The sequence below is a fragment of the Patiria miniata genome, unplaced genomic scaffold, assembly GCF_015706575.1.
Source record: "Patiria miniata isolate m_02_andy unplaced genomic scaffold, ASM1570657v1 HiC_scaffold_25, whole genome shotgun sequence".
Taxonomy (NCBI): Eukaryota; Metazoa; Echinodermata; class Asteroidea; order Valvatida; family Asterinidae; genus Patiria; species Patiria miniata.
Window position 1 is genome coordinate 4,094,740 of NW_024037064.1, and position 12,920 is coordinate 4,107,659.

At 41.8% G+C, this 12,920-nt stretch overlaps 2 protein-coding genes across 2 annotated transcripts; both read right to left on the reverse strand.

Annotated features, from left to right (window-relative positions):
* Nucleotides 1–1,978: 1,978 nt before the first annotated feature.
* On the reverse strand, nt 1,979–3,616 carry LOC119732832 (uncharacterized protein K02A2.6-like). The gene has a single exon (XM_038206435.1). The coding sequence runs from the start codon at nt 3,614–3,616 to the stop codon at nt 1,979–1,981; it is 1,638 nt and encodes a 545-aa protein (XP_038062363.1).
* Nucleotides 3,617–4,050: 434 nt separating this feature from the next.
* Nucleotides 4,051–6,324, reverse strand: LOC119732833. The gene has a single exon (XM_038206436.1). The coding sequence runs from the start codon at nt 6,322–6,324 to the stop codon at nt 4,051–4,053; it is 2,274 nt and encodes a 757-aa protein (XP_038062364.1).
* Nucleotides 6,325–12,920: the final 6,596 nt, after the last annotated feature.

Sequence of the window (12,920 nt, forward strand, 5' to 3'; positions counted from 1 at the left end):
ACAGCATGTTTTTACAACTAGCAAAACTGCATTTTTTACCCCATTTTTATCCCTCCAAAATGGCACTTGCCAGGGCACTCAGAATAATTTCCCTTCGGCTATGGTTAGTTCAGACATTGGTCTTTTCATATCTGGTGATCAAATTTTGGGTTATTGTATAGCCTTTGTGCAGTAGCGCTCCAAAAATGGTAAATCTCACAAAAACGTTAAAAAGTGTATTTTCAGTGTTTTCCTTTGTTTTGAGTAATAACTTGTAGGCCCTATAATTGGTATTGTTCATGAACCTAGCACATTTTCACAAACAGAATCAGACTGTGTATCATGTTTAGACCATTGGATGAATAGTAGGTTGTGTACTTCCCCCACACCTGGCTAGGCCCCGCCCACTCCCCTGTGCCACCGAATTTTGAACTTGTATGTTGCATAACGAAATAAATGTAAATAAATAATATGCAAGTGAACACTTTAGAAATAACAGAGTTCCTTTTCACAGCCTCCCCTTCCCCCACCCCGGGGCATTGCTTGGGGTTGAGGGTGGGGTGGGGTGTGACCACCCACCAATAACTTAGCATTGTCGGTACAATCATTGTCACATGGGCAAAACTCATGTGATTGCAAGCCGCAATGAATAATAATGGCCATATCCATTGTCCTCTGATTGAAGTGCACCATTATTCAAATGATGTCCAGTCCTCCCCTCCCAGCTAGGCCCCATCCCTTCCTTTGCCACCAAATTCAGATTTTGATTTCTGCATGTATTTGCCTAAATTAAATTGTAAATACTAGATATCAATTTGAAAGTGAACCTTTTACGATCTACACCAACAGCCGTCTCACAATACCCCCTTCCCCTGCCACCCCCACTCCCAAAGCTCAAAGATAACCACGCCCTCCCCAACAAGTCAACAAGTACAAGTTTGTTGAGATTACTTACATGCATATGGCCTTGGGGAAAGTCTGAATTATGTAAGGTGGCTTTTTTACAACATGGGGCAGCTTGAAATATCCGAAAAGTGAGGAGGAGAAGGGGTGTGTATGTCGCGGGGGTGGGGGGCGGTTGGGAAGGGTGATCTGGACACACGCATGTACGCTGTACACATTTGTTTATATTGCAAGCTACTACAGTAAAAGGTGTGGTGAACAAAATGACGTTTATTTTATTATTTTCAAAACGGAAAAGATCTGTCGATTTAGAGAGCAACTAACTCTTATTTGTTTATATTGAAATACATGTACTTTAAAACAACGATCACTCCAGTGAAAGCTCCAAGAGAACACAGCATCAATTTGATTGCATGAATTTCACTCTGACTTGACTTGGCTACATGTAGTTAGGGTCTGAAGTATTTTTTTAGTGGAAGCGTCCTCCAAATTTGTATTTGCCTGATCAACATTGTAATGTCCAATGCTTTATAATAATCCGATTTCAGACTGAATAAAACACAGACACGATTTCTGCTGTTCTGATGCATATGTGCCATGTTGGATGCATAATACAACACATGTGATCTTGCTGTGATTGAAGCATTTAACTAGAATAATAGTGGCTCATCATTGAAGCCTTTAAATAATATAATGAGGGTTATTACACTTCTCTTTTTCTTTGAAGAACTTAGCTCTGAAAGTTTAAGTGAGATTGTTTGATCTCGTTTGCTGTAAGGAAAACAATCCTAGTGTTCATTTCTCCAGTCTCAGTTTCTTGCAAATATTTTTCTTTTCGCTCTCATCTGAATTTGTCTTAATCTCTTTTTTTTCTAATAAAATTCCTTAGTACTTCTGAAGGAATATCCAAATGAACTGAAACTTAATTATAATGAACAATTTCCAATCGAAACTATTTTGTTTTCTTTCTCCATCTCTTTTTGGAAAATATCTGAACAAATCCTTAATTTCGTTTTTTTTTTTTTTCTTTGAAACTGATTCGTTTCCTTTCTTTTCCTTTTTTTTCCTTTTTTTTTTCTGGTTTTTTTTTTCTTTTCTAGTCAACATAGTCTCTCAAGTAGGTTGGTCGTTGGCGGTTCCTTCTTGGCCTAGTGTGTGGTTCTGGTGATGTCTGCGTAGATGGTTTTGCTTCTGGCGGTGTGAAGACAGATCTGGATGTAGATTCTTTGTTTGAAGAGAGATCTGGTTGTGTAGGACTGGTTTCATCTGGCTGGGTTTCAGGGTTCGATTGAAGAAGAATGCCTTCTCTCCAGTCGTCCTCGGATTCTGCATCATCCTGATGCATGGTTACGTCATCTGTGTTGCGCACTACGCTGTTGACAAGTTTAAAGTGGCTGGCATCTCGATAAATGTCTCGCCCGTCGGTGACTCTTCTGGCTGCTATGGATGAGTTATCGATGCGGTATATGATGTAGAATGCCGGTTCATATGCTGTGCTCCATTTGTTCTTCTTGGTCTGTTTGAGAAGGACGTAGTCTCCAACTACAAAGTTGTGTTGTTTTGTATTCCTGTTTTCAGCATTCTGTTTCAGCCTTTCCTTGTACTGTTTGTCGTTTTCGTCAATGATGCTGTCCTTGATGTTTTGAGTGTGTTTTCCGGGTTGGTGGTCAAGCTTTGTTCTCACCGGTCTGTTCATCAGTGCTTCGTATGGTGTGATGTTAGTTGCTGGGTGTGGCGTTGAGCGGTATCCAGTGAGCATCTCCTGGATGATGATGTTTCTGTTCTTCTTCTGAAGATGGGCAATTTGCTCTGCTCGGTTCAGCAACTTCATGAAACTCTCGGCTTCTCCGTTAGCTCTGGCATGGTCTGGTGTGACTTTATGGTGGTGGAGTCCCTCTCGCTTGGCGAATTCAGTGAATTCCTTGGAGTTGAAAGGGGGCCCATTGTCGCTTTCTAGTCGTCGCGGTGTCCCGTGTGCAGCGAACATCTCCTTCAATTTCTCCATTGTCGGTTTGAACGCCGTTGAGTGGGTAGTCTTGACTTCTGGGTATCTCGTACGTTTATCTACAGCGACTAGGTTGTAGTGACCATCTGGGTACGGTCCTCCGAAGTCTACAGCGATAACTTCCCATGGTTTCTCTGGTATGGGTGTCATCTTGATTGGTTGCTGCTTATGGTCTTTTGTAGTTACCTGGCATTCGTAGCATTGTCCGATGATCTGCTCCACCATACTGTTCATCATTGGAAACCAGTATTTCTCTCGGAGCATCTGCTTGGTCTTCGTCATCCCGAGATGTCCTAAGCTGTGTGCTGCCTTGATGACTTTGTGCTGCAGGCAGTTGGGTATGACGATGCGGTTAAGTCGGAACATCAGGCCGTCTGCTTCGTACAGCTCCTGTCGGATTGAATAGAAAGGTGTGATGTCTGGGTCCTTTCTGTGACTTTCCCAGTCTTCCGCACGGATTCTCTTGTGTAGTTTCTGGAGCTGTTTGTCATGTTGGGTTTCATATCTGATTCGGTCGATGATAACTGCATGGTCTGCTTCTATGACTTGTTTTATCATCTTCTCGGTGCTATCCGTTCCAGTCTCCGGCAGGGGGTGTCTGGAAAGGAAGTCTAGCGGGTCTGCTTCGTCCTTGCCTGGTTCATAGACAAGTTCAAAGTCGACGTCTTGCATGTTCATCACCCATTTCTCAATTCTTGGAGGGAGCTTGGCTGTCGTCTTGTTGAACATGGGTATCAGAGGTTTGTGAGCGGTGATGATGCGGAATTTGGGTGCACCGTGAAGATAGATGCGAAATCTGTTTTTCGCCCACTGGACAGCTAGAGCATCTTTCTCAGTCTGGCTCTATCTCTTCTCTGCTTGTGTCATGGTGCGGCTGATGAAGTGTACTGGTTGAAGTCCTTTGGGAGTCTCTTGGAAGAGTCCAGCTGATAGACCTTGATGATAGCTTGCTTCAGCTCGCACTGTGATTGGCAGTTTTGGGTTGAAGTACGCCATGGTATCTTCATTGGTGATACTGTCCTTCAGCTTCTCGAAGGCTGCGTTCTCTTCTGGTCCCCATTTGAACTTGCTGTCTTTGTGTGTCAGCTCTCTCAGCGGTGCTGTCAGTGATGTATATCTAGGGATGAATTTGGAGAGATATCCAATCATGCCTAGGAAACTTCTCACAGCTTCTTTGGACTCTGGGGCCTTGCTCTCTTTGATTGCTCGAACTTTGTCCATTGAGTCGGCTTGAGTCCATCCTTTGTGAACTTGTAGCCATAGAACTCAATCTCCTCAACTCCGAACTGGCATTTGTCAAGGTTGAAGGTAATGCCAAAGTCAGCTGCTCTTTGCAAGACTGCTTGCAACGCTTTGTCGTGTTCTTCGATGTTACGCCCTCCCAAGAGAATGTCGTCTCGCTGGTTGAGGCTCTTTGGGATGTCCCCAAATATTTTGAAGATAGTCTCATCGAAGAGATCTTGGGATGCTTTGGCACCGAAGACTAATCGTCTTGGACGCAGATTGCCCCGAGGTGTGCTGAAGGTTGCTATGCCTCTCGATTCTGGGTCTAGTAGGAGCTGGTGATAGCCCTGTTTCATGTCAAGTTTAGAGAAGACTTTGCAGTCATGGAACTTGTACATGAAATCTTCAACCACAGGCCCTTGGGTGATCCTGTTCCTCTCCATGAATTTGTTTGGGACGCGTAGATCGACACTGGCTCTGATCATGTGTGGTTGTAGCTCATCTCTCGGCGTCTGTCCGAATCGTGGCTTTGGTTGCACCACGAGTGGGGAACACCATGTCACTGGCTCGCCTGGGGGAACTTCCTCAAAGATGCCTTCCTTGATGCACTGGTCTAACCATTCTTTTAATGGTTTCTGGAGGTAGTATGCTACAGGTCTCGGTTTCTGGGCTACTGGTGCTGCTTCTGGCTTCATGTTGAATTTTGCGAAGATGTCTGTGTCGCTCTTGACATCTCGGATCAGGCCGATACCCTGAAATACCCTTTTGTATTTTCCGACGATTTTCTGTGTCTGCTGGCGAGCTGTGGTAGTGTTGCTGATTGATTTGACAGTCTGGGTGTTCTCTGGAATTCGAAGGTCGTTTATTTCTGCAAGGGAGCCGTCTGGTTGGAGTTTCATCATCCCCAGTTCAATGAGGGTGTTTTTGCTGATAAGTGGAGGCGAGTTAATTCTGCCTTTGACAACAACAAACTTTGTTGCTGCTCCACGTGTGTCATTTCTGACGATCGTCCGAAACTCCCCTTTTACAGGTAAGTCACTCTGCAAGGTGTGTAGTTTGATATGGCTTGCCTGTAGTGATTGTGGATTGCTCGATCTGTGCTGCAGTGCCTTGTGTTGGTGTTCATCCATGATGTTTACCTCTGCTCCGCTGTCTGGCTCAATCCGTACATCAACGTCGTCAATGCGGACTGTGACTGTGCTGTCGTCATGGACGGTTTTTGCGATTCTCCGCACTTGCTTCAGGTGTTTGACTGCCTGGTCAAAGAATTCGTCATCAGAAGAAGTTTGATCGTCTTCTTCCATGCTCGTCTTCTTTACGTGATTCCCACGCTGCTTGGGTTTGGCATATTTTGGGGGGACAGGCTGACTGGGCGGGCCTCTGCTTTCTGCACGGAGTCGGTCGGTTCGGCAAACGGATGCAAAGTGATTCCACTTCTGGCATTTGTTGCATTTCTTGCCGTAGGCCGGGCAGTTTTTGCCTTGTGGGTGGGTGCCGGTCAGTCCACAGTATGCGCACGGTGGTGATTTATGGAATTTGGGCTTTCCATAATGCCCACCGGTGGATTTCTTCTGTCGTGATGATTGCTGATATCCCACCTTGGCCACATTGCTTGCTCCGTCATCAGGGGGTCTCATGCTGCTTATCTGCAAGGACGTATCCTCTATCTGTGCGGCCTCTGTTAACATTTGTGTCAGCGACCACTTCTTGTTAATGGCTTTCTGGATGAGGGATTTGCTTGTTATGGTTTGGATCAGGTGCTCTAGAATTCGGTCATCACGAGTGTCTCCAAACTCACATTGAATGGCCTTTTCCCTTAGCCTAGCTGCATAAGCCATGGTGGTTTCTTGGGGTGTGGGTCTCATCTTCAGGAACAGGTATCTGGCATGATGTTTATTTTTCTTTGGGGTATAGTAACTGTTTAGTTTTGTCTTCAGTTTCTCATAAACATCATCCACATCCCCCGGATTGGGTAAGCTTTTCTCCAGTCTGGCGATTTCTTTGCCACCATAAATGATCAGGGCATCCTTTTTGTCGATGGGGCTGCTAATTTTGAAGTAGCGAAATTCTCTCTCTATGCCCTCTAGCCATTCTTCCCAAGCTTTTCCAGTTGATATTTGGTCATCAGGGTGAGTAAATGGTTGACTCTTCAAGTTTCTGGTTTCAGTTACAACAGTTATCGGTACAGGTTGCTGTCCTGATCCCGTGGCCATGCTGTTACTACACCAAAAGTACACGATGTCAATGTCAATTTTCGCCACAAATTCACTCCTTTTTCTGCATAAGTTTCTGCTTTACTAGGTATTCAGTTGCTTACCCAGACATCAGAGGTTTTTTCTGTTTATCCTCGTCGCCAATGTAATGTCCAATGCTTTATAATAATCCGATTTCAGACTGAATAAAACACAGACACGATTTCTGCTGTTCTGATGCATATGTGCCATGTTGGATGCATAATACAACACATGTGAGCTTGCTGTGATTGAAGCATTTAACTAGAATAATAGTGGCTCATCATTGAAGCCTTTAAATAATATAATGAGGGTTATTACAAACATGAAGTTTTGTGGCACCAAATACACTTCTGTAGTGTGCTTATTATTACCATGGTAACCGTTGTAAAGACATCGGTGCTCATAAACTAAAGTCAAAAATACTTCCATTTTCAAAGCCTATCACGTAAGTATTATCCTATGACTGAAATTCATGGCTATATAATAAAACAACAATACATGCTCAGTATGTAAAGTGGCCGCCATTGGTGCGAGAAGCGCATGTAATTTTCACCTCTTAATCTGTACCATTTTGTTTGTTTTAATGTATACGTTTCTTATACACATGTAGTTATTACATGAATCAATGATTGAATCAATTGCAGAGCATTAAATAACATCACCACAATTGTGTATATTTACTTTAGTTTTGCCAATTCGGGTTGAAAACCCACACATTTTTGGAATAAAATCAGTAATTATAAGTCCCTATGGCAGTGACAATGGATGCATACAATTGCTTGACTGGGATGAATGTTTGTACTCAAAAATACAGAAATTATGCCCAAAATGTTATCTAGACAAGAGTTTGGAAAAATATATAGGCCTAATAAACACCTCTAGTGGTAACAGCAATAGAACCAAGAATGTCATATTAGTAGGCCTAATGGTCAACCAATATTTTCCTGCCAAATCGGTTGTTGGAAAATCGGTCAAAGTATATGCAAATCAACATGGCATCACAGTGTGCTGTACCCCTCCCTTTCAGAAAAAAATTAAAAATACCCGCCAGAAAGGGATAAAATCTGTAAGCACTTGTGGTTCGGTGGGGAACTTGGTTTGTTTTTTTAATTTACACATTAACAAAACATTCCCTGCTTGTATACAAAAAAACCCCGTAATTTATAAGCACCAATACATTTAGATTGCTTGCCATATAACAATGGATGCACATAGTCACAGAAGTGTGGCCATGTTGACTGATTGCTGATGACAGTTTGGAAGAGACTCAAAATGTCATGTTGATTACGAAATTACGATTTTGGAGGGCATAGCAGCACCCATAACGGTACTATAATATTCGACTTAATATGTGCTTGATCTGACCATATTTACACTTCAATTCAATCAATCAATTGATATAGAGGCCATTTTGTGTTTTCACTAGAGTGATAGTTGTTTTAGGGTACATGTATTTTAATATACAAATATGAGTTATTTGCTCTCGTAATCGCCATATCACCTTTCTGTATTGAAAATAATAAAATAAATGCAATTGTGTTAAAAAAAATTCAGCATTATGTACATGTACCATGTACATGTATCCATATTACACCCCCCCCCCCTGCGCTTTCCAGATATTCCAAACCACTCCCACGTTGACAAAAAAATAGCGAAACCCACATAGTGTATGTAAATATGTGGACTTTCCGTAAGGCAATATGTAACCTTAACAATAATACATATTCTGTACAATTCTTTGGGAGGGGAGGGGTAGTTGCTCATAATGAGCACTGGAGTAGGAAGACGGATGGAAGGGGGTGGGCTGTGAGACGGGTACGCCTGTTGGTGTAGATTATGAAAAGCTTCACTTGCAAATTGACATCTATTTACAATATTAATTTAGGCAAATACATGCAGAAATCAAAATCTGAATTTGGTGGCAAGGGAAGGGGTGGGGGCCTAGCTGGGAGGGGAGGACTGGACATCATTCGAATAATGGTGCACTTCAATCAGAGGACAATGGATATGGCCATTATTCATTGCGGCTTGCAAACACATGAGTTTTGCCCTGCATGTGACAATGATTGTACCGACAATGCCAAGTTATGGTGGGTGGTCACACCCCACCCTCAACCCCAAGCAATGCCCCCGGGGTGGGGAAGGGGAGGCTGTGAAAAGGAACTCTATGTTATTTCTAAAGTGTTCACTTGCATATTTACATTTGTTTCGTTATGCAACATACAAGTTCAAAATTCGGTGGCACAGGGGGAGTGGGCGGGGCCTAGCCAGGTGTGTGTGTGGGGGGGGGGAAGTACACGACCTACTATTCATCCAATGTTCTAAAAATGATACACAGTCTAATTCTGTTTGTAAAAATGTGCTAGGTTCATGAACAATACCAATTATACAAGTTATTACTCAAAACAAAGGAAAACACTGAAAATACACTTTTTAACGTTTTTGTGAGATTTACCATTTTTGGAGCGCTACTGCACAAAGGCTATACAATAACCCAAAATTTGATCACCAGATATGAAAAGACCAATGTCTGAACTAACCATAGCCGAAGGGAAATTATATTGCAAGTGCCATTTTGGAGGGATAAAAATGGGGTAAAAATTCAGTTTTGCTAGTTGTAAAAACATGCTGTATTATTGGGTCAAAAAATAGTATAAAGTAGATTTTTCAGAAGTGTTTCCATTTTTTCTTGTAAGGGTAAGGATGATACTTTGTCGTGATATAGTTACTTTTGTGACATTACTTTGCAGTTAGGCTGGACGACCTTTGAAAATAATGCGAAAAATGAATTTTAGCAGCCTCAAAATTGCCGAAAAATGGCCCGTAACCATGGCAATGGGAAAAATAAAAATTTTAAAAAGTCTATTTTGGTTACTTGCTCCCTAAATCCTTCATCCCACAAATTTTTTAAAAAATCGATTTTTTGAGCGTGGACACTTATATGAAGTATTTACACAGATTCTGCTTGATTTTAATATTTTAAATTATCTAACTCTGAACACAGTTGAAATAAATTTCCATTTCAATACAAAATTGGTGGAAAATGTATTTCCCTATCCCAAACTACCCCTTCACGAAATGTTTGAACCCAAGTCTGCGGCGCACTCTCTTTGGAACAATACGAGCTACGCGCAACGCGCACACCAGCATCCATTTGCACACAAATACCCCCCCAAAAAGTGTCCGGTTTCTGGTTTGCGCGCGCGCGCGCGTCGCCGTAGCCATGCGCGTCGGCAAAATGAAAACATTTTTTTTTCAATGAAAGATGATGTCTCAATACCGCCAAACTCACTGGTTTGACTGGAATCCTGCTGCTGCACAATTTTAACGTGTTTTTAGATTGGGTTATGGTCGAGAATAAGCTAAATGTGGCCTCTCTGGCCTCCCATATATTTGCACTAAGTTTAGTCAGGCACCATTTGCAGTCATCAGCCGACATATGAAGCAAAACATTCAGGTAAAAAAAAAAAAGCCGCGTCGCCGCACCACTTTTTGGGCAAGCGGTGTATGCAAATGTATGCGCGTTCAGCGTTGCGCGTAGCGCGTATTGTTCCAAAGAGCAAGCACTACAGCATTGGATTCAAACATTTTCGTGAAGGGGTGGTTTCAAAGAGAGAAATACATTTTCCTCCAGTTTTGTATTGAAATAAAAGTTGGAATATATCCAATGACAAGGATCTTTCAGTTATATAAAACAAATATTGAGTGGCTTTAAATTGTGAAATGGGAGGAATATTATCACTAGGTCAAATCTGGACTTTTCCATTTCACTCGGCAAAAGTCCAGATGTTACCTCTTCTAAATCAACCTCGTCCCCAGGGTGTCGAGCAGTACGCGCCAACCACTGCCTGCTCTCTCACCCTGGTATTGGATCATTTGCATGTGCAAAATTTTTGAACACGTATGCAAATTAGGAGTAGTCTGGTGCCTGCCTGTGCGTTACATTTGCGTTTGTTTTTGTATGCGGTGTCTGGGGTAAAAATGTAATCAATTCGTCGCAGCGCAAGCATGGTATGAGTTACGAAAACATGATTTTATTTTAATTCAACTGTTACGATCTTAACGAGACAACATGTAGTATCACATTTCATATTAATATTAACAAACTGAAAAGGAAATGAATATTTTCGAGAAGGCGTGGACGAATGATCGCGAAAACACGTACTGCACGTTGTGAATACCAACACCAAGTACACGATATAAATCCATTTCTCGCCAATTGCGGTATCGAATCAGGATGCAGGAATGAAGTTTCCTATCCAGGGTTTACTATTGGAAACAACGTTGGAAATAAAGTAAGCACTGGGGACGAGGTTGCTTCTAAATATCTTCTCTAGGACTATAAGAATCTATTTGCCAAGTTTGGTGTTTTGGACCAGTCGGTCACGATCTTGTCAAAAATTAGATCTAAGCCACCTGACTGTTAATATTAACTGATCGTTGGGATTCACCTACAATAAATTTCACGGGGTGTACGGCACTAGTCTATAATCCAAGACTTAGTAAGCTTGTCGATAATTAGTCGGTATTTACTTTTCGGATAAATGCAAATGATATATGCCTTTAACAAACGATATTGGTAATATACAAGACATTTCGATGTACGGTACTTCATCACGGATAATTATGAGGGGGAAAAAAGACATTTGGAGAGGACCAAGTGTGGGTAAAATAAACGGAAATAAGTTTTGATGTGTTCAATGTTTCCCCTTAAATTCTGTTTGTGTCATTACTGACCTCTTTGCGGCTGGCTTTCTATGAGAAAACAAAACTGTAGAAAGGATGAAAGTTTGGGTTAAATAAACGGAAATAAGTTTTGATGTGTTTGATGTTTCCCCTTAAATTATGTTTGTGTCATTACTGACCTCTTGGCGGCTGGCTTTGTATGAGAAAAAAAAACTGTAGAAAGAACCAAGTGTGGGTTAAATAAACGGAAATAAGTTTTCATGTGTTTGATGTTTCCCCTAAAATTCTGTTTGTGTCATTACTGACCTCTTTGCGGCTTGCTTTGTATGAGAAAACAAAACTGTAGAAAGGACCAAGGGTGGGTTAAATAAACGGAAATAAGTTTTCATGTGTTTGATGTTTCCCCTAAAATTCTGTTTGTGTCATTACTGACCTCTTTGCGGCTTGCTTTGTATGAGAAAACAAAACTGTAGAAAGGGCCAAGTGCATGGGTAAAATAAAGGGAAATAAGTTTTGATGTGTTTGATGTTTTCTCTTAAATTCCTGTCATGTGAATAATTCCGTATGTCATGTAATTCCCATCTTTGCTGCTTTTTTTTTTTAAGTATTATCGATACATGTCACATGCCTCCCCTCAACCTTGAAGTGGCATCATCATCATTGAATTATGTCCACACATACGAGGAAACAAAGTGAAAACAAATATCTGTATGTACCAACTTGCACAGATGAGGGTGGACCAACTTCATTATGTACAGAGGCGTAGCCGGGGGGAAGGGGGGTGGGGCGTGGGGGGGCGACATTAAACTCAAAATCTCAGTGGGGGGGGGGGGGGGCGACATTAAATCTTGTCGCCTCCCAGTCGTGTCGCCCCCCCCCCCCCCCCCACTGAGATTTTGAGTTTCTAAAAAATATATCATTGATCTACATGACGCCCCCCCCATGATATGTTCCAGCCCTCCCAGCCCCCCCCCCCCCCCCTACTCATGAAAAATTCCTGGCTATGCCACTGATTATGTATTACACATTAGGGATTAACGATTTATGCAAATTAGGCACCCTTCCCAAAAGAATTTCAGGTGTCACCCCTTCAAAATATCTTTTCTAAGGCTATAACAACATATTTGCTAAGTTTGGTGCCTTGGACCAGTTGGTCACGATCTTGTCAAATATTGGGTCTAAGCTGAGCCACCTGACTAAAGTAAGTTGAAGTTGTCTGGAATTATTCATTGTTTTAATATATTGTTTTGTTGTGGACCTGCAGTGTTTTGCTGTTGTGGGCTTATATAGCGACACCAAGGTGACTCTTATTTGAAAACAAAAGGCCTTTTTAAATATTTTTTTGCACCCAATTAATAACAAAAAATGGAACTTGTAAACTATATCGGCTATAAAAATTACCCCCCCCCCAATTCATCCCCTTTCATAAATCAACGATAGGCGAATGAACAGAACCTGTGCAAGAAAATCAAAGAACTAAATCTGAAATCAAATTTATGTTTCGCGATTGACACACTACGTTGCTTTGGTCATTTCAACGATTCTTTTACGTCCCAACAAATGAGTCAGCCTGAGTATTTCTTCCATGAAAGTTGACATTCTAGACTTTTTTTTTATTGGGGGAGGGTGTTAAATTATTGGTAATTACATTCAATGTTAAAAGTCTTCCCGCACAAACATAAATCCCACCCCCGGCCCACCGTTAATTAACAAGGGCGCCCTCAGAATATTAGATTTCTACGTGAACTAGAGAGGGCGCCCGCCAATGCAACTTTTCGAGACAAAAAAGAGGCCGGATTGTAGACAAAGTGATGTGGATGAAACTCCTGAAAGAAAGTTCAGCAGAAAGGGAAAGTTTTGTCGTCAGTTAAGTCTGTGAAAGCTTCCTG